The following is a 22129-nucleotide window of genomic DNA, read 5'->3' on the forward strand; positions in this document are numbered from 1 at the left end:
CTCCTCCCTGTGACCCAGTGCACCCTCCTCCCTGTGACCCAGTGCACCCTCCTCCCTGTGACCCAGTGCACCCTCCTCCCTGTGACCCAGTGCACCCTCCTCCCTGTGACCCAGTGCACCCTCCTCCCTGTGACCCAGTGCACCCTCCTCCCTGTGACCGTGCACCCTCCTCCCTGTGACCGTGCACCCTCCTCCCTGTGACCGTGCACCCTCCTCCCTGTGACCGTGCACCCTCCCGTGTGACCCAGTGCACCCTCCTCCCTGTGACCCAGTGCACCCTCCTCCCTGTGACCCAGTGCACCCTCCTCCCTGTGACCGTGCACCCTCCTCCCTGTGACCGTGCACCCTCCTCCCTGTGACCGTGCACCCTCCCGTGTGACCCAGTGCACCCTCCCCCCGTGACCCCAGGCCTGGCCTGCTTTGGATTGGTTGCTGGTTCCCTGGGGAGGGAGGAGGGTGGAGTCAGCAGGCTCCCACAATGCACCGTGACCCGATCCTTCCCAAACCTGGGGGGGGGGGGAGTGGGTGGTGCAGTTGTCAACCTCGTCTGGGATATGGGACTGTCCTTAGCTGCTTCAGTAATGGCACCTCTCTCTCTGTGTCTCTCCCAACCCCTCCCCTCCTCTCTCTCCCTCCGTCATCTCTCTCTTTCCCCAAACTACCCCCTCTCGTCCTCCATCTCTCTCCCTTTCCCCAATCCCCCCTCTCTCCCGTTCCATTCCTCTCTCTGCCCATCCCCCCTCCATCTCTCCCCCAATCTCCCCTCCCTTACCCCCTCCCTCTCTCTCCTTCCCCCCTCCCTCTCTCTCCTTCCCCCAATCCAGGCTCCGAGAACCTGTGGGACCAGCACGCCGAGAGTCCACCCGGGCTGGGGAATGGAATGAGGTGCAGGGCACCGGCGGCCGTCAGACCACCTCCTCTCGCCTGCTGAGACGCGTCCGCCGCCAACGTCGAGCGCCGAGACCCAACAGAGGGAGCGTTGACCCGTTTCGCACCCCGCTCCCCCCCTCTCCCTCCCGGAACGGAGAGAGGGTGGCGATCGCCGAGGAAAGATGCCCCTCACCCAGGCCAGCCCGGACTTCCTCCTCCGCAGCCGCCCTTCCGACCTGAGCCTCCTGCTCTGGGCTCTGGAAGCCCTGGCCTGTTTCGGCCTCTTGTCCTGCCAGAAGCAGGACGAGATGTACCCGGTGGTGACCACCAACTACGGCAAGCTGCGCGGCGTGAGGAAAGAGCTCAACAACGAGATCCTGGGGCCGGTCGTCCAGTACCTGGGGGTGCCCTTTGCCACACCGCCCGTGGGCGAGAGGCGCTTCCAGCCCCCCGAGGCCCCCGCCTCCTGGTCCGAGGTCCGCAACGCCACCCAGTTTGCGCCCGTCTGCCCCCAGAACATCCACGGCATGCTTCCCGAGGTGATGCTTCCCGTCTGGTTCCTCTCCAACCTGGACGACGTGGCCACGTACATCCAGGATCAGAGCGAGGACTGCCTCTACCTCAACATCTACGTGCCCACTGAGAACGGTAAGGGTTGGGCGGGAGGGAAGCGAGTTGGTGGCGGTGCTGGTGGTGGGAGGGAGGGTCGGAGTGGCGTTGGGGGGGGGGGGGGTGGCGAAGGCCAACCAAGGAGCTCAGCTGGCCTTGCCTTCCTTCCACCCTGCCTGCCCATTGGTTGCTTGGAGTCCTCGTTGGCGATTGGGCTGGGAGAGGAAGGTGGGGGGCGTCGTCCGTCCCTGCCATTGGCTGAACAACACTGCCTGTCATTGTTAGCCCTACCTCCCTCAAGCCCATTGGCTAGCAAATGACCCTACCCTGGCCAATCAACAAAACTATCCATTGCCTTGATGTAGGGTGCTTCTCATTCCCAGGAGTTCCCAAGGATCGCCAGCCATTGGGCACGTCAACTTTTTGGATTGGCAAGGGGGCTTCTTAAACTAATCCCTCTTACCCCCTCCAGATGTACCCCCTCTAGGCATCAATTCTCTGTGGGGATTGGTGGAGGGAACCTCCGCTTAATGACACCTTAAAGGTACATGGTCTTGTAGAGTAAAACATTTGGCAAAACATTTACGCCTCCCACCACCCCTCCAGCCTTTTACAATGTTCATGACAGGGGGACTTCACTCGAAATCAAACAGGCCTCGAGTCCTGAGCAACACACACACACACACACAACGCTGGAGGAGCTCAGCGGGGTCAGGCAGCATCTGTGGAGGGAAGTGGACAGTCGACGTTTGGAGTCTAGACCCTTCTCCCCGGTGAGAACAAGTGGTGACATTTGTTCTACCGTCTCCCTCCCTACAAAGAAAAACTCCGGGGGTTGGGGGGGGGTGGGGGAGGTGATGGTGACCCTTGTTCAATGTCTTTCGTTGTTCCTGCTCCCTTGGACGAGGGCCGGAGCTTTTGGGAAGCGGTGACCCTGGTGACCTTTCTTGACCCTGATCGCTGGTCAAACCTTGGCCTTGCCTGGCAACGGGTTGTGTTAGCGTCCACCTTCTCTTGAAGGGTCAAAGGGCAGAGTTAGAACATAGAACACTATAGCACAGTACAGGCCCTTCAGCCCACAATGTTGTGCCGACATTTTATCCTGTTCTAAGATCTATCTAACCCTTCCCTCCCACATAGCCCACTATTTTTCTATCATTCATGTGTCTAAGAGTCTCTTAAATGTCCCTAATGTACCTGCCCCCACAACCTCTGCCGGCAGTGCGTTCCACGCACCCACCACTCTCTGTGTAAAAAAAACTTACCCCTGATGTCCCCCTTATACCTTCTTCCAATCACCTTAAAATTATGCCCCTCTTGTTAGCCATTGTCGCCCTGGGAAAAAGTCTCTGACTGTCCACTCGATCTGTGCCTCTCATCATCTGTACACCTCTATCAAGTCACCTCTCATCCTCCAAAGAGAAAAGCCCTAGATCACTCAACCTATCCTCATAAGACGTGCTTTCCAATCCAGGCAACATCCTGGTAAATCTCCTCTGCACCCTCTCTAAAGCTTCCACATCCTTTCTATAATGAGTCAACCAGAACTGAACACAATATCCCAAGTGTGGTCTTACCAGAGTTCTATAGAGCTGCAACATTACCTCGTGGCTCTTGTACTCAGTACCCCGACTAATGAAGGCCAACGCTCCATACGCCTTCTTAACAACCCTATCAACCTGTGCGGCAACCTCGAGGGATCTATGGACGTGGACCCCAAGATCCCTCTGTTCCTCCACACTGCTAAGAGTCCTGCCATTAACCTCGTATTGTGCCTTCAAATTCGATCTCCCGAAGTGTATCGCTTCACACTTATCCGGGTTGAACTCCATCTGCCACTTCTCAGCCCAGCCCTGCATCCTATCAATATCCTGTTGTAATCTACAGCAACCTTCTACACTATCCACAACACCACCAACCTTTGTGTCATCAGCAAACTTACCAACCCACCCTTCCCCTTCCTCATCCAAGTCATTTATAAAAATCATGAAGAGCAGGGGTCCCAGTTGCACTGGGGGTTAAGGTCCTGACCCCTGACTGCTTTAGTTGGAGATCAGATTGTGGCCAATTTCGTAGATGGGGGGAAAGTGGGGTGGGAGGAGGAACAGAATTAAGCTCAGAGAAGGTGGGAGGGGGTGACCAGGAGAGACTGAGGGTAGAGAAGGGCAGGGAGAGTGAGCAATGAGGGGACATGAGTGAAGAGGGATTGGAGTGGAGGTTGAGGGGAGGGGAGTGGGAGAGAGAGGCGGGAATGAGGCGGGGAGAGACGGAAGGAGTGGAGAGCCAAGAGGGGGAAGGGAGGAGAAAGCGTGCGGGCGAGAGGAGGGGAGGGAGGAGGAGGGGAAGGTAGAGGTTGGAAGGGGAACAGGGTGTGAAGGAAGGAGCTGAGGAGGGGACGGGTCTGTGAGGGAGAGTGGGGGGTGCGACAGATGAGGGGAAGGAGAGAGAGGGGGGGAAGGAGAGAGAGGGGGGGAAGACTGGGGCTGAGGCCGCGTGTCCGGCTACAGGTGGGAGGGGCTCCAACTGATCCACGGGGGTCCAAGCCCCGCTCCCATCAGAGCGGGTGGGCAGGCGTTGAGGTGTGTGGCTCAGGGCCAAGAGCCCCCCCTGGCAGAGACGGGTATAGGTGTGATCAGAGTGCCCAGCCCACAGGGGTCCGGCACCAGGAGATGTGGTCAGATCAGCCCCCGAGATACCAAACAATACGTCTCAGCACCCACCAACAGAGCCAGCGCAGACCGATTAACCCGTCACCCTCACTGGGGAAATGGGACCCACACACACACTGACCCTCACCGGCGGGCGGGTCCCACACACACACTGACGCTCACTGGGGGATGGGACCCACACATACACTGATCCTCACCGGGGGATGGGACCCACATGCACACTGACCCTCACCGGCGGGCGGGTCCCATACACACACCGACCCTCACTGGGGGATGGGACCCACATGCACACACACACACACACACACACACACACACACACACACAATGGGGGGCGGGACACACACACACACTGCCGTGATCCCACGAATCTCCCTCCTCTGACCTTGCTGAACCCTCCTCAGTGAGCATCAATGGCCTTGCATTCCGTGCGGAGTACAAACAAACACCCTGCACCCTTGTTCTCCAAGCCTGCACCATCAATGTTGGCGGCCATCTTTGGCACAGTGTTGTGTGGGTCACCGGACAGCAATGGGTCACTGACAGCTCCCTCTCTCCAATTGTAATCCAATCTTCCACTCTCTATGGCAACTGGGACTTTCCTGTCGATCATCAGCCCTCCGAGCCATCGGGGGCACTGTTTCCTCTTTTGCAAACAGCCCCCTGGTGTTTCCTTCCTCTGGTATCTAAGGACAACTCCACTATTTAAGGGGCACTGCAGTGCTGCCAATTCTTCCCTCTTGGTTACTTATCCAGTTCCCTCTTTGAACACTACAACTGTATCTGCCTCCACTACTGCCCCTGGCCATGCTTTCGTGTCCTCGACAACTCCCACCTACCTCTCTCACTTTGGGTTCTATTCCCCAAGGACGCTCGGTCTCTGGTCCTTGACACCCCTCACCAATAGGAACAGTTTCTCCACATCTCTAACCTTCACGATGTTAAATGCCCCCACCGGATCCCCTCGCAACCTTCACTCTTCCAAGGAGAACAACTCCAATCTCTCCAATCACTTCACAGGACTCAAGTCCCTTTTCCCCAGGCCCTTTCTCAAACCTGTGCAATCTTCCTTGCTCTGCCTGTGTACATTTTAACCACTTTCCCAACCAGCGCTGCCACTCTCAATGAACTATGTACACGCATCACCAGAGTCCAGTGATAATTTTGCCGGTCTTCATAGAACATAGAACAGTACAGCACAGAACAGGCCCTTCAGCCCACAAGGTTGTGCTGACATAGCTAATCCCTCCTACCTACAGAATGTCCATATCCCTCCATTCATGGGCCCATCCAAGCCCCTCTTAAAAGCCCCCAATGAATTTGCCTCCACCACCCTATCAGGCAACGCATTCCAGGCATCCACCACTCTCTGAGTAAAAAAAAAACTTACCCCTCACGACTCTTCTGAACCTACCCCCTCTCGCCTTAAATGCATGCCCTCTGGTATTGGATCACTCAGTAATGGGAAAAGGATATTGCTTGTCCACCCTACCTTCCTACTGACTCTTCACTGTTCTCAGCTTTAAACTGTGTCTGCCATCTATCTGCCCATTGCACCAGACACTCTCTATCTCCTTGAAGTCTACCACTGCTCTCCTTACCACTCTGCCCCCACGTTCTGTATCATCTGTAAATTTGGAAATTGCAGTAGTCCAAGTAATTAGAATATATTGAGAAAAGTGCTGGTTCTTGGATTGATTCTAGGAGACTCTACATTTTAATTTTTAACCACTGATCTCTTTTTCCTGATCGTTAATGTTGTTGATGTACAGAGGGATCTTGGGATCCCATTCCACAGCTCCCTGGAAGTTGCTGTACAGGTTGATAGGGTGGTAAAGAAGGCCTATGGCATGTTTGCCTTTATTAGAGGCATTGAGTTCGAGAGTCGAGAAGCTACGTTTCAGCTTTATAAAACTCTGGTTAGGCCACGTGTGAAGTATTGCGTTCAATTCTGGTCGCCCCATTACAGGGAGAATGTAGAGGCTTTGGAGAGGGTGCAGAAGAGGTTCAGGATTAGAGGGCATGTGCTATAAGGAGAGGTTGGACAAACTTGGGTTGTTTTCTCTGGAGCGGCAGAGGCTGAGGGGAGACCTGATAGAAGTTTATAAAATTATGAGAGGCAGAGATAGGGTAGACAGCAGACATGGTCGAAATGTCTAAGACTAGAGGGCATGCATTTAAGATGAGAGAGGGTAAGTTCAAAGGAGATGTGCGGGGCAAGTTTTTTACACAGAGAGTGGTGGGTGCCTGGAATGTGCTGCCAGGGGTGGTGGTGGAGGCAGATACGATAGAGGTGTTTGAGGCTCTTAGATTGACACGTGAAAGTGCAGAGAATGGAGGGATGTGGACCTTGTGTAGGCAGAAGGGATTAGTTTAGTTAGGCATTTAATTGCTTAGTTAATTACTTAATTAATTAGTTTGGTCCAATTTCTAACTGGGTCTATGAGGAGGGTAGATTTATCCAGGCAGTAAATCCAGGTTAACAACTGTGCCTTTAGCTACCTGGGCTCTAAACTCTGGGATTCCATAAAACCATACGACCATAAGATATAGGAGCAGAATTCCGCCCATCGAGTCTACTCCGCCATTCAATCATGGCTGATTGTTTTTCAACCCCATTCTCTTTCCTCCTCCCCATAACTCTTAACCCCCTTGCCAATTGAGAGCCTGTCAATCTCTGCCTTAAATACACCCAATGACTTGCCCTCTGTGGCAACGAATTCCACAGATTCATTGCCCTCTGGCTGAAGAAATTCCTCCTCATCTCAGTTCTAAAGGGACGTCCCTTTATTCTGAGGCTGTGCCCTCAGATCCCGGACTCTCCCACTGATGGAAACGTCCTCTCCATGTCCACTTTATTCCAGGCCTTTCAGTATCTGGTAGGTTTCAATGAGATTCCCCCTCATCCTTCTGAACTCGATGGAGTACAGGCCCAGAGACATCAAACGCTCCTCATACGTTAACCCTTTCATTCCTTTCCATGCCTCTCTTTCTTCCTCACATCCTACATCCGTGACCAGGTTTGTCTCCTTATTGTTGCCCCACGAGGCAGGTTTCAGGCTTCAATAATGCTCCAACCAAATGGGGACATTTTGATGTGCTTGCTATTGAGTTTTCATCAGGTATGGCTGGATAGGACAGGCTGGTTTCTAAACGGAATGCTAAGTTAGATGCACTTTTCTTTCTGAGGCCGTGACATTACAGACTCATCACCTCCCAGGAGAATGCAATTCCCCTCTGTTGTCTGGCCTGAGAGGTTGGGTGTGAATGGGAAGATGCCAACCCTTACCGTTAACAGCGAGGGCCGATAAGGGAGATTTAGTCAATGTAGTATATATAGGTTTCCAAAAAGGCAGTTATCAAAGTGTTTCATGATTAGTAATTAGTAATTGGTTCAATATACCGAGATAGAATGAAAAAGTTTTATTTGCATACGATCCAGACAGATCATTACAAATGTAAATTCATCAAGGTCATAAAAAAGGCAAAGAAAAACAGGACGCAGAATAAAATGTTACAGTTACAGAGAAAGTGCAGTGCAGGCAGACAATAAGGTGCAAGGGCCACGACGAGGTAGATCGGGAGATCAAGGGTTCATCTTTTAGCGTTTGAGAGATCCGTTCAAGAGTCTGATAACAGCGGGATAGAAGCTGTCCTTGAGCCTGGTGGTACGTGCTCTCAGGCTTTTGTGTCTTCTGCCCGATGGAAGGGGATTGAAGAGAGAATGTCCGGGGTGGGTAGGGTCTTTGATTATGTCGGCTGCTTTCCCGAGGCAGCGGGAAGTGTAGACGGAGTCAACGGAGGGGAGGCTGGTTTGTGTGACGGACTGGGCTGCGTCCTCAACTCTGCAGCATCTTGCGTTCCTGTGCATTGGAATTGCCGTACCAGACCGTGATGCAACCAGTCAGGATACGTTCAGAGTGTATCTGTAGAAGTTTGTTAGAATGTTACTAACCATGCCTCCTCCTTACATACCTCCTTAACCTTCTAAGAAAGTGAAGACACTGGCGCAGCTTCCTTGTGAGAACACACAGAACTTAAATGATACATAAATTATTACCAGACAGTGAAGAAAAAAAGACTGTACTAAACAAGACATCAGTGCAAAAAAAACGACAATCTGAGACAAGTCCGTGGCAGTGCGAGAGGTGGTCCGTAGTGTCCCATTGCTGAGGGAGGTTTAGGGTTGTGCAGGTCGGTTCAAGAACCTGATGGTTGAAGGGAAGTAGCTGTTCCTGAACCTGGTGGTGTGGGACTTCAGGCTTCTGTACCTAAACTCTAGTGCCTTGTTCCAGCTTTCCCTCCATACCCCTTGCTTCCTCGCCCCCTTGGAGCTTACAACAATGTAACGCTCTTCTTGTGCCCATCCTCCACGCCAACTTTGCCAAGGGTGCCTGCTTTTTCTGCACACCTGACTTGGATCTTCACCCTTGCTTTCCCTGAACGAAACCACCTCACATTTTCGGGCATCAGCTCTATCCCAAATACTTCCCTGAGCATCAGCTATCGTCAGAAATCTCTCATGCACTAACTGATCCGACAAGGGTGGAGTGCACAGTCTCCCTCTGGTCACTGGTCTCCATTGTAGGCCGTGGTCGGCGTTGCTAAGGCAACAAACAGAGCTACCAATGTAGTTTATTGAAGGTACGACAATGCGTCAGAAGTCAATGCATCAATTATCGGCGCAGCAGCAATGCATTGCTTTCCGTAACTGCTTTATCGCAGCTGCGGCCTAGCGCCTGGTCTGGGAGCTGTCTTCAGGCCCACCTGAGCAGTCCCTGTTTGGTGTACGCGGTACACTGAACCACGATTGGCTGCTTCGTCCCCTCACGACCCAACCCCATATCAACTATATTTGGATCAGAATGTACAAGGCATGGTTAGGATGACAGTACAGCAGGTGGTATCGTAGTGAAGGAGGTTATCAAGAATTACAAGGGGATCTTGCTCAGCTGGGTAAGTGGGCCAAGCAATGGCAAATAGAGTTTAATTCAGATAAATGCGAGATGTTGAGTTTTGGGAAGATAAACAAGGATCTAACTTTCACAGTGAATGGTGGGGCCCCGGGGAGTGCTGTAGAACAGAGGGACCTAGGAGTGCAAGGACATGGTTCCCTGAAAGTGGCGTCACAGGTAGACAGGGTGGTGAAGAAGGCATTTGGCAGGCTTGCCTTCATTGGTCAGGGCACTGAGTATAGAGGTTGGGATGTTATGTTGTAGTTATACAAGAAATTGGTGAGGCTGCACTTGGGAGTATTGTGTTCAGTTTTTGTCACCCTGCTGTAGGAAAGATGCCATTAAGCTAGAAAGAGTGCACCGTGATTGGCTCCTGGGTATACGAAGCTGTTGTTGGGACTGTGTTCTAGGGAGAGATTGGGACTTTATTCACTGGACTGTAGGAGATGATCTTATAGAGGTGTACAAAATCATGAGGGGCGTAGATAGGGTGAATGCACACAGCCTTTTTCCCAGGGTTGGGAATCAAGAACTAGGTTTGAGGTGAGAGGGGAGAGATTTAATAGGAACCTGAAGGGCAACTTTTTCACACGAGTGTGGTAAGAATGTGGAACCAACTCCGTAGAGCTGGGTACAATAACAACGTTTAAAGGATACAGGGACAGTACATGGATAGGAAAGGATTAGAGGGGTACGGTATAAATGCAGGCAAATGGCACAAGCTTATATTGGTCAGCATGGATTAATTGGGCTGAAGAGCCTGCTTTCGTGTTGTGTGACTCTGTAACTCCATGATCCGTTCAAAAATCCGGGTGAATTTTAATCCATGCCTACAATCTCTCGTACACAGCGTTGACCTGTAGATGCAGGCAGCTATCTCTGTTGGCAACCAACAGATCGCCTCCCCCTGTAACACGGGGATTCTCCCCTATACTGACCCCCAACAATGTCTTGCTCTGCCTTCAAGAAAACGTGGTGGTATTTCTGACATATCTCATAGAGTCACGGAGCAATACAGCACAGATACAGGCCCTTCGGCCCGACCAGTCCATGCCGACCACGGCGCCCACCCAGCTAGTCCCAATTTCCTGCGTTCGGCCAATATCCCTCCAAGCCCTGCCCCTCCATGTACCTATCCAAGTGCTTCTTAAATGATCCTGTTGTACCTCCCTCACCCACTTCCTCTGGCAGCTCGTTCCACACACTCACCACCCTCTGCGTGAAAAAGTTGCCCCGCAGGTTCCTTTAAAGTCTTTCCCCTCTCACCTTAAACCTATACCCCCCTAGTTTTGGAATCCCCTACCCTGGAGAAAAGACCGATACCGTCCACCTTATCTATGCCTCTCAATATTAAATACTTATATAAAGTTGCCCCTCATTCTCCTACGTTCCAAGGAATAAAGACCTAGCCTGGCCAATAACTCGGGCCCTCTCGACCTTCGAGAGTTTGACTTGTCCCGGAATCGATATGCGTGCTTATTATTCCCAGGTGGTCCTCAGTATATTGCCCTTACCTGGTGTTTACTCTACAGTTCCATGTTGCTGTTCTCTTATCTTATTTTCGGGTGAGTACAGTACCCCAGATGATCTGTCCCGAACCCTTGGACCAAATGGTGTACAGAAAAACTCCAATAATCCACTTTCCGATTATTCCGAGATTCCAGTGGGTCGGCATGTGGTTCACTTGCTACGATCTCTTCCACTCCATTCCCGCCCCTCTGTTTCCACCCACCAGGGTCCCAGTCTCTGCTTTCCTTTCCACTCACCGGCTTCCCGATTCCCATGTTCCCTTGAAACTCGCCCGGTTTTGTATTCCCTGCTCCGCTTAAACTCACTGGATTCCCTGGAAAACTTATTCTTCTAATATGTTCAAAAAAAGGTGTCGGAGTATTCATGGAATAATATCCGATGGATATCTCCTCGCCCAGCACCACCAAAGTGCTGGATTATCGGAGTTTTATTGTATCGTCTTTGGGGGTGATTATCTACCTCAAGGACTTTCTCCCTCTTGCTACTGTGAAGTGCTCTCCATCCTGTGACTGTCATAAGAAACCTTACCTGAAGGGAAGTTCTGAGACCAGTTGACCCTATAATATTCTTGCCAATATTATAGGGTCAACTGGTCTCAGAACTTCCCTGAGTTCTGAGACCAGTTTACTCCATAATGTTGGCAAGAATATTATGCCAATATTACTCAAGGTCTCCCGCATTGTCCACAACCACACCCGTACTTTTGTACCTCCGAGCCTCGAATTCACGTTCTGAAACATCACCTCTGTTGCAAATGCTTCCCTCAACATTCTTTCAGGTAACCTGTGGCTTTTCTCTCTCCTCCTGATCTACCCAGTTCCCCCTACACCCACCCCAGCCCCCCCATCACCCTGTTTCTGTCCCCTCCCCCATCTGCCCATCACCCACGCTCCCCTCCCACTGGGTCCCCTCCCTCTCACTGTTCCCATCTGCCCTCCTTTATTTGGTTCCAGGCTCCCACCTTCCTCTCCTATCAGATCCCACCATCTGCGGCCCTCTGTCGCCTCCCCCCCTCACCTCCCGGCCTCTGTCGCTGCTCCCACCCTCCCCTCCTCCATCTGCCTCTTACCCCCCTCCTCACCTGGATTCACCTCTCACCTGCCGGCTCCTGCTCCACCCCTACCCCTCCACCTCATTATACCGGCCATCTCCCCTCTACCTTTCATTCCAGAGGAAGGGTCTCGACCTGAAGCGTCGACTGTCCATCTCCCTCCACAGATGCTGCCCGACCCGCTGAGTTCCTCCAGCAGTTCATTCCTTTTTGCTCCAGATTCTAGCGACTGCCATCTCCAGAGCCTCCTGAACATTGGTTGTAGTGAGTCAAACGGTTTCGCCTGAATTCTCTCACTGGGTGATCCCACAGTGCTCGATCTAAAGAGATACTGAAATAGTTTCCTATCGCCAAGTGTGTATTCATCAACCTTAGAACAGTACAGCACAGGAACAGGCCCTTCGGCCCACAATGTCTGTGCTGAACTCGATGCCAAATTAAACTAAATCCCTCCTGCCTGCACGTGATCTGTATCCCTCATTTCCTGAATGTTCATGCGTCTGTCTAACACCCTCTTAAATGCCTCAATTGTATCTGCCTCCAACACCACCTGGCAGCCTATTCCAGTCCCTTTGTTGCTCTGTGTAAAAAAAAACTTGCCCCGCACATCTCCTTTAAACTTTCCCTCTCTCACCTTAATGTCCTCTGGTATTTGACATTTCTAACCTGGGAAAAAGATCCTGACTGTCTATCTCTGCCTCTCATAGTTTTATAAACTTCTATCAGGTCTCCCCTCAGCCTCTGACACTCCAGAGAAAACAACCCAAGTTTGTCCAACCTCTCCTTATAGCACATGCCCTCTAATCCAGGCAGTGTCCTGGTGAACCTCTTCTGCACCCTCTCCAAAGCCTCCGCATCCTGTAATGGGGTTACTGCAACTGCACACGATACTCCCAAGTGTGGCCTAACCAAACAGCTACTAAACAACCAGACCTTATCCTCTGGTTCTTGGTTGTAGAGGGCAAATTTGTGAAAATTAAAATGTCGGTTTTAATGAGTCTTTGTGTGAGACCTCGTTAACGCCCGAACATCTCATAGGTCCCTGGGCCAACCACCAGCAATGGGGTCACCCCTTCACGTATCACTGTCTTCACCAGGGCCTCAACAATATCGTTCGTACTCCAGCAACACCTCCACTCTGCGTGTGCTGAAGACCCTCGGGTTTCCTGAGCTCGCCGACACACCCCACCCTTCCACTGGCTCCCGTCACGTAGAGGATTGTGTCCTCGAAAGAGTCACACAGCATGGAAACAGACCCTTCGGCCCAACTCATCCATGCCAACCAAGGTTGCCATGGAAACCTTGAGCCAGTCCCATTTGTTTGCGTTTGGCCCCGTATCCCTCTAAGCCTTTCCTATCCATGCCTTTTAAACACTGCAATGGTACTCGCTTCTCCCACTCTACCCACCACCCTCCAAGTGAAAAACCAGCCACTCAGTTCCCATTTCCCCTCTCACCTTAAACCTCTGCCCTCTAGTATTAGACCCTCCTACCCTGGGAGAAAAGACTGACCATCCATCTTATCGATGCCTCACGTGATCTTACATAAGGTCAGCCTTATGTAAAGTCTCGGTTTTAATGAGTCTTTGTGTCACCCCTCAGCCTCTTCGCTCCAGGGAAAACAGTCTCAGGCTCTCCTTGTAACTCAAGCCCTCAGTCCCAGCAACATCCTCCTGAATTTTTACTGCACCCTCTGTAGCTTAATCGCCTCCCTCCGATGCTTCACACTCTTCCCTCCTGCAGCAACTTACCATCCTCATCGCCATTGTGCTAGCAGCAGGTTCTCGGTTGTGGTTCAGCTTATAACAAAACATCCTTTATTGAAGGCGGTTAACAGGGGGTGACTCTACAACAATACATCAAAAGTTAATCCACATGGCACGCTCAATTCTGAAACGGCTTACACATATATAAGATGTCCTGGTTCAGAATGTTGGCTCTTTGGTTTGGAGTTTCTGGGTCCTCGAGTGGTACATTTGCCCTTCGCCACTGACAGGAGGTTGTATACTAGCCCACCCAAGGCCCACTCTTGGGGTCTGTGGGAGGGGGTGTTGTTTCCCAGGGTAATTCCTGCAGTGTAGGGCTTTCTCGATACCTGGTGGTGCCTTGCCAATGGGATCTTACTAATTAGGAGAAGGAGTAGGCCATTCAGCCCTTTGAGGCTGGGCAGCCATTCAATAAGCTGATTTTTTTCCCCCCCTCCATGAGTCAATCACTATACATGGATCTCACGGCAAAACGTCACAAATACCTTGGCAAAGTTTTGAAGAGTTCTTTATCATACCCAAGACCAATGTTTTTCTTTTAATCAAATCACCAAAGTTCAGATAACCTGCCTACTGTTTGTTTGTTATTGTGGGATCCCATTTTGGCTCCTGAGTATCGTACGTTGCAAAATATCAGCACCTATTGGTTGTAAGATACATTGGGCCACCGAGGATGTGAAAGGTTCCGTAAAAATGCAGATCTACCCATCATTCCTTGCTGGTCTTCCAAACATCAGCAGTGGTGCCCAGTAGCTTTGTGGTAGCCAATCAGAGAACTAGACTGTGTGGCTGAGCCACGGCCTATTCGGGTACAGAAAGGGGTTTTGAAAGGAGGGGTGAACTTGTTGCTTTTAGTCAGTTCTGTTGAACAGATTCAGGCTTGCTTCTGTGTTACGTGTGTGTTTCCCTGTTTGTGTGCATGAATGTGTGCACAGGGACTGACTGTCTGCATTTTATGGTTCTGCGCTGATCAGCATTTATCCAGCACCTTTAAGAACCATGGTGTGGGTTAGACACAGAGTGAAGCTCCCTCTACACCGTCCCATCACACACTCCCGGGGTCAGACACAGAGTGAAGCTCCCTCTGCACCGTCCCATTACACACTCCCGGGGTTAGACACAGAGTGAAGCTCCCTCTACACCGTCCCGTCACACACTCCCGGGGTCAGACACAGAGTGAAGCTCCCTCTACACCGTCCCGTCACACACTCCCGGGGTCAGACACAGAGTGAAGCTCCCTCTACACAGTCCCGTCACACACTCCCGGGGTTAGACACAGAGTGAAGCTCCCTCTGCACTGTCCCATCACACACTCCCGGGGTTAGACACAGAGTGAAGCTCCCTCTACACTGTCCCATCACACACTCCCGGGGTCAGACACAGACTGGAGCTCCCTCTACATTGACTTGAACCGTTGTTGAAAGCATCACAGAGACTGCTGGAGTAACGTTTGAAAGTTATTGCAATGAAATCATTTGTTGTCCAAAATTAAATTCATGACCTTAATTCTTTTTAGCCCTGTCTCTCCTCTGCTGTGTCTAGGTCAATGTTCACCTTATGCCAAAGGGTTCAATGTGAAATCCTGGGAGAAACAGCTGGGAGTGTATCAATGTCCTGTCCTCACATCCACACATATATATTTTATGGGACAGTGCAGAGGGAGCTTCACTCTGTACCTAACCTGTGCTGTACCTGCCCTGGGAGTGTGTGACGGGGCAGTGTAGAGGGAGCTTCACTCTGTGTCTGACCCTGGGAGTGTGTGACGGGACGGTGTAGAGGGAGCTTCACTCTGTACCTAACCTGTGCTGTACCTGCCCTGGGAGTGTGTGACGGGACAGTGTAGAGGGAGCTTTAGTCTGAATTCTCTGCAATAACTCGGTGTTGTGAAATGTATGCTATTTTAAAATACTTTTATGTTTCTTGCATTATTTTCATCAGGGTATGCCAATGCACCTGTAATGACTTTTGCTGCTTTTTATGTAAAGTGCATCTTACCTGGGAACATTGCACAGTCTGCTAGATTCAATTTTGTATTGTCGAATCGGAACCTTAGAATAATGAGACGTTATCTTTATTCATCTTTAAGAACATTGTAACAAGGCAATTCAGCATTTTGCAATGCCTACTAGAAGGAGATTGTACTGAGTGACCCATCATTGCTTTGTTCTGTGCATCTGAAGGACTATGTATCTATCAATTTATTGGTTGTGCACCTTTAAGAATCTTGCATTGAGGTATCTCTATATTGGTGTGTGTTACCTGTAAGGACCTTGTATTGAGGTATTTAATGCTGCTTTGGTCTATGTACCTGTAAGGACCTTGTATTAAGGTATCTCTCGCTGTGTTGGTCTGTGTACCTGTAAGGACCTGGTATTGAGATATCTCTTGCTGTGTTGGTCATGTTACCTGTAAGGACCTTGTATTGAGGTATCTCTATATTGGTGTGTGTTACCTTTAAGGACTTGATATTGAGATATCTATCGCTGTGTTGGTCCTGTTACCTGTAAGGAACTTGTATTGAGATATCTCTCACTGTGCTGGTTGTATTACTGCTAAAGACCTTGTATTGATAAGATATCTTTATTAGTCACATGTACATCGACTATCGCTGTGTTGGTTGTGTTACCTGTAAGGACCTTCTGTTGAGGTATCTATCGCTGTGTTGGTCTGTGTACGTGTAAGGTCCACGTATTGACATATCTATTGCTGTGTTGTTCTATGTAGCTGTAAAGATCTGCATTAATGTATCAATCAGTGTGTTGTTCTATGCATCAGTAAGGACGTAGTATTGAGGTGTCTATCGCTTGTCTGTGTATTTGTAAGGATCTTGCATTGACATGACAATTAGTATATATCTCTCTGTGTCTGAAAGGTTCTGTAAGATAATTTCTCCAGCTAAATATTTGGAAACCTTATAGAGTCATACAGCACGGAAACAGGCCCTGTGGCCCGACTCGTCTATGCCGACCAAGATGCCCATCTAAGCCGGTCCCATTTGCCTGTGTTTGGCCCATATCCCTCTGAACCTTTCCTAGCCACGTACCTGTCCAAGTGTTGTTTAAATGTTGTAATTGGACCTGCCTCAACCACTTCCTCTGGCAGCTCGTTCCACATACGGACCACCCTCTGTGTGAAGAAGTTACTCCTCAGGTCCCTTTTAAATCACCTTAAATTTTCCCTCTCACCTTACAGTGCTATGTCATGAGGTGGCCACGGTTTCATTGAACATTATGATAAGCTTGACTTAAATAGCTTTTTTCTCTTAATTGTCAGTTATATCCTCACTTTCTGCTTCCTCCATCTTGTATGACCATGTGCATTGGGAGCAGGAGGCTACCCTAGCTCTGCTGAATCTGGATTTGGTAATTGGTTTATTATTTTCGCATGTACCGAGGTACAGTGAAAGACTTTGTTTTGCATGCCATCTATGCAGATCATTTCACCACATCGGTACGTCAGGGTAGTACAAGGGAAAAGCAATAACAGAATGCAGAATAAAGTGTCACAGTTACAGAGAAAGTGCAGTGCAAGCAGACAATAAGGTGCAAGGGCCATAACTAGGTAGATTGTGAGGTCAAGAGTCCATCTTATCTGTACAAGAGGTCCGTTTAATAGTCTTTATAACAGCGGGATAGAAGCCGTCCTTGAGCCTGGTGGTACGTGCTTTCGGGCTTTTGTATCTTCTGCCCGATGGGAGGGGGGAGGAGAGAGAATGACCGGGGTGGGAGGGGTCCTCGATTATGTCAGCTGCTTTCCCGAGGCAGCGGGAAGTGTAGACACAGTCCATGGAGGGGAGGCTGGTTTCCGTGATGTGCTGGGCTATGTCCACAACTCTCTGCAGTTTCTTGTGGTCCTGGGCAGAGCAGTTGCCGTACCAAGCAGTGATGCATCTAGATAGGTGCATTGATAAAAATCGGTGAGGGTGAAAAGGGACATGCCGAATTTCTTTAGCTTCCTGAGGAAGTACCCTGGGGAAAAGTTTCTGACTGTCTACCCCATTTATGCCTCTCATAAACTTCTATCAGGTCTCCCCTCAGCCTCCGACGCTCCAGAGAAAACAATCCAAGTTTGTCCAACCTCTCCTTATAATTCATGCTCTGTAATCCAGGCAGCATTCTGGTGAACCTCTTCTGCACCCTTTCCAAAGCATGCCTTAAATAAGGAGACCAATACTGTATGTAGTACTCCAGAGTGATCTATGTAATTGGTGCATAACCTCCCAACTTTTAGATTCAATTCCCCTCACAATAAACCATATCATTCTGTTAGCTTTGCTACAAGAAAATACAAACTGCTGGAGGAAGTCAGCGGGTCGAGCAGCATCTGTGGGGTTGAAGAAGTTGTTGATATTTCAGGTTGAGATGCTGTATCAGAGATCCAGTGCTCCAGACTCCAGCATCTGCAGTCTCTTGTGTCTCCGTGCAATCTTCCCTAATTGCTTGCTGTACCAGCCTACTCGCCTTTTGTGAACAAGAATTCTGAAATCTCTCTGCATCCCAACAGTTCTGAGAATCCCTCACTATGTAGTTAATAGGCTTCTATTGTCCTTGACAAATGGATAAGTGCCCATTTTCCCACATTGCTTCCCATTGCCAGACCTTTGCCCACTCATTAACCTATCTATATCCCTCCCCTGTAGTTTCCCTATGGCTTTATTTTATCTTTGTGACGTATGCAAATTCAGTGATCGCAGTCTTATTGCTTTCGTCCAAGTGTGTGAATTTGTAGAAGGTTGCAGTCCAAGCACTGATCTCTGTGACAGACACACCAGTCATTGCATCTTCCCAAACAGAAATAGGTGCATTCAGGCAGAAAGTTTGGTCTCCTGATTTAAGGAAGGATATACTGGCATTGGAGGTACTTCAAAAGAGTCATGATGGAGTCATAGAGCAGAGAGAAACTGTTAACGTGGCTTTGGAACCGGGCTAACGAAAGGTAACTAATTTCAACTGTTCATTCTGTATCTCCATGGATGCTGTCTGCAAACTTCCAACAGAATGCCAGCTGATGGTGTGTGGGAAGTACATCAGGGTCTGAGTGGGTTTGCAGAACTCCTCTGGCACGTCCCAAATGAGGAGCACTCACCAATTTGGGATGTGGGAGGGAACCGGAGCACCCGGGGGAAACCCACGCGGTCACAGGGGGAACGTGCAAACTCCACACACACACACACACACACACACACACACACACACACACACACACACACACACACACACACACACACACACACACACACACACACACACACACACACACCCCCGCCGGAGGTCAGGTTCGAACCCGGGTCTCTGGAGTTGGGAGGCAGCAACACTACCCGTCGTACCACAATACTGTCCCTGGTAACACAGACCTCCTCTGGAGGGCCAAAGAGTTATACAGTCATACAGCACAGAAACAGGTCATTCAGCCCAACACATCCATGCCAACCAGTGGGCACCCATCCGTATTAATCCCACCTCCCAGCACCCAGCCCGTAGCCTTCTATCCCTGGACGATTCAAGTGCTCATCCCGACACCGTCAGTGACTCTGCTTCCACCTCTCTCTCCGGCAGTGTGTTCCAGGTACTCACCGCGCTTTGGGTGGGAAAAATCCCCCTCAGATCCCCTCCAAACCTCTCCCCCTAAATCTAGTTTTATCTACTTCTGATATGGGGAAATGTTTCCTGCAGTCTGCGCTCTGTATACCCCTTATCATTTTATATGCCCCAATTGTGTCCCCTCTGAACCCCCTCCACTGCAGGGAGAACAGACCCAGCCTTTCCCATCTCTCCCCATAACTGAAATGCTCCATCCTGGGTACCATCCCGGTGAATCCCCTCCAGGGCAGTCACACCCATCCTGGACTCCAGCTGTGGTCTGACCAAAGTTTTATAACGTTGCAGCATCACCTCCCTGCTCTTGTATTCAACGCCCTGACTTACAGCCAGTATCTCACACGCCACCTTAACCACATTATCTACCTGCGCTGGGCCAGTACTGGATATGAGAGGTTTGTCCTATCACCAGCAGCTAAAGAAATTAGGTCTGTATTAGAGGGATAAGGGGGCGATCTTATTGAAACATCTCAGATCCCAAGGGGACGTGACAGAGTCGGTGTGGAGATGTGGAGATGTTCCCACCAGTGGGAGAGTCTCGGACCAGGGGACAGAGTTACAGGATTAGGGGGTCGGTCGTTTAACACTGAGGTGTGTCGGGACTTCTCCTCACAGTGGGAGGTGGATCTCTGGAGTTCTCTACCGTGGAGGGTTGTGGAGGATGGATGGATGGATGACTGGGGGGGTTTAAAGAGGAGGGAAACTAGCACAGAAGAGGAGATGAGGCCTGGGGCAGATCAGCCATGGAACAGTGGGGCAGGTTTGAGGGGCTGAGTGGCTCCTTAGTCCCATATTCTTATATACCGTCTGTTCCCAGCAACCTTACATCCATGCCTGAAGACCCACAGGTTCAGGATCAGCGACTTCCCTTCAACCATTCAGTTCTTGAACCAACCAACACAACCCTAATCACTGTCTCAGTATAACAACACTATGACCACTTTGCACTACAAGGAAGGACACTATTAGTACAAAATGTTGTGTCTCTGATGCTATGTGCCTGTGATGCTGCTGCAAATAAGTTTTTCATTGCACCCGTGCACACATGGACTTGTGTGTGGGACAATAAACTAGACTTTTGACTTTTTGACACACCAATATGTTACCCCAAGCACCGTGACCCTCCAAAAACCTTTGATGTGCCATCCTGTCAAATATCTTCCAAGGACATAAGCACTATTCATGCTCTCCCGTCCCATTGAAGTGAATCGGTCAAACACCGCTTCCCCTTCACCAAACCGCGCTGGACTTTGCCTGCTGACCTTGAATTTTTCTTGTGTATCCTGCTCCAGTACCTTCATCATTTTCCCCATGGGAGATGTTGAGATAACTGGCCCACAGTTTACTGCACTCTGTCTCCTTTCCAATGTCAAATCAAGTTAAGTCGAGTTTATTGTCACGGTGAGGTACAGGTACAATGAAAAGCTTGCTCGTGACAACGTCACAGGCACGTAGGTAGAGACAACACAGAAGATAGAAAACATCCTATCCGGATGCATCACGGCTTGGTACAGCAACTGCTCTGCCCAAGACCGCAAGAAACTGCAGAGAACTTCTCGCAAGAAACTGCAGACGCAGCTCAGTCCGTCATGCAAACCAGCCTCCCCTCTGTTGACTCTGTCTACACTTCCCGCTGCCTTGAGAAAGCAGCCAACATAATCAAGGACCCCTCCAACCCCGATCCTTCTCTCTCCCCCCTCCCTTCTAACAGGCAGAAGGTGTAAAACTTGAAATCACGTACCACCAGGCTCAAGGACGGCTTCTATCCCGTTGTTATCAGGCTCTTGAATGGACCTCTCACACGCTGAAAGATGAACTCTTGATCTTCCAATCTACCTTATCATGGCCCTTGCAGTTTATTTGTCTGCCTGTACCGCACTTTCTCTGTAACTGTAACACTATATTCTGTATTCTGTTTTCCTTTTGTCCTACCTTGATGTACTGATGTACGGAATGATCTGCCTGGATGGCACGCAGACAAAAGGTTTTCACTGTGTCTCAGTACATGTGACAATAATAAACCAATTTCCATTTACATAAATTGTGCATCATTTATACAAGACAGGGAAGAAAAAGGCTGTGCAAAACAAGACATTAGTGCACAAAAACACAATCAGAGACAAGTCCACGGCAGTGCAACACGTGGTCCGTTGTGTCCCGTTGCTGAGGTAGGGTTAGGGTTGTGCAGGTCGGTTCAAGAACCTGATGGTTGAAGAGAAGTCGCTGTTCCTGAACCTGGTGGTGTGGGACTTCAGGCTTCTGTACCTCCTGCTTGACGGTAGCAGTGAGACGATGGTATGGCTCGGACGGTGGGGATCCTCGATGACAGATGCCGCCTTCTTGAGGCGCCACCTTCTTGAGGCAACGCCTCCTGTAGATGCTGTCAGTGGTGGGGAGGGCTGTGCCCGTGATGGACCGGGCTGCACCCATGACTCTCTGTAGCCTCGTGCGTTCCTGCGGGTTTGAATTGCCGTACCAGGCCGTGATGCAACCAGTCAGGATACTTCCAACAGTGCATCTGTAAAAGTTTTTTGGAGTGTTCGGTGACAAACAGAACCTCCTTAAGCTGCTAAAGAAGTAGAGACACTGGCATGCCTTCCTCGTGACTGCGTCTATGTGCCGGGCCCAGGACAGGTCCATGTTAACACCCAGGAATTTGAAGCCGTTTACTTCCTTGCAACTTTGACAATGAAGACCGATGCAAAATATCTCTTTAATTCTCCTACCAGCTGCTCATTATCTACTTTTAATTCCCCCAGACTCTTTTACCACTGGAACAGGTTGTTAAAATTATTTTTATATTTTAAATATTTATCTGTCTGCAAGCACCTTAGTATGTGTCTGTGGGATGTAGCTATAAGAACCTTGTGTTGTAATATCGGAAGGAGGTGTTGGTGCAGGCAGGAGAGCACCTCCCTCCCAGCCCCAGAGACCTGGGTTCGATCCTGAATTCCAGCGCTGTGTGTGTGTGGAGTTTGCACGCTCTCCCTGTGACCCCGTGGGTTTCCCCCGGGTGCTCCGGTTCCCTCCCACATCCTAACGACTTGCAGGGTCGGTGGGTTAATTGGCCTCCCCCCCCCTG

The 22129-nt window shown here is 50.2% G+C and overlaps 1 protein-coding gene across 7 annotated transcripts in view; it reads left to right on the forward strand.

Annotated features, from left to right (window-relative positions):
• The window catches only part of LOC127586590 (neuroligin-1-like), a 235439-nt gene that overhangs the window by 56976 nt on the left and 156334 nt on the right, over positions 1 to 22129 (forward strand). For all 7 annotated transcript variants that reach the window (XM_052044672.1, XM_052044673.1, XM_052044675.1 and 4 more), the window contains exon 2: positions 825 to 1518. In XM_052044672.1, coding sequence (XP_051900632.1) covers positions 1053 to 1518 — 466 coding nt within the window. In that variant the 5' untranslated portion in view covers positions 825 to 1052. The remainder of the gene's footprint in view (positions 1 to 824; positions 1519 to 22129) is intronic.

The sequence above is a fragment of the Pristis pectinata genome, chromosome 37, assembly GCF_009764475.1.
Source record: "Pristis pectinata isolate sPriPec2 chromosome 37, sPriPec2.1.pri, whole genome shotgun sequence".
In the NCBI taxonomy this organism is placed as follows: Eukaryota; Metazoa; Chordata; class Chondrichthyes; order Rhinopristiformes; family Pristidae; genus Pristis; species Pristis pectinata.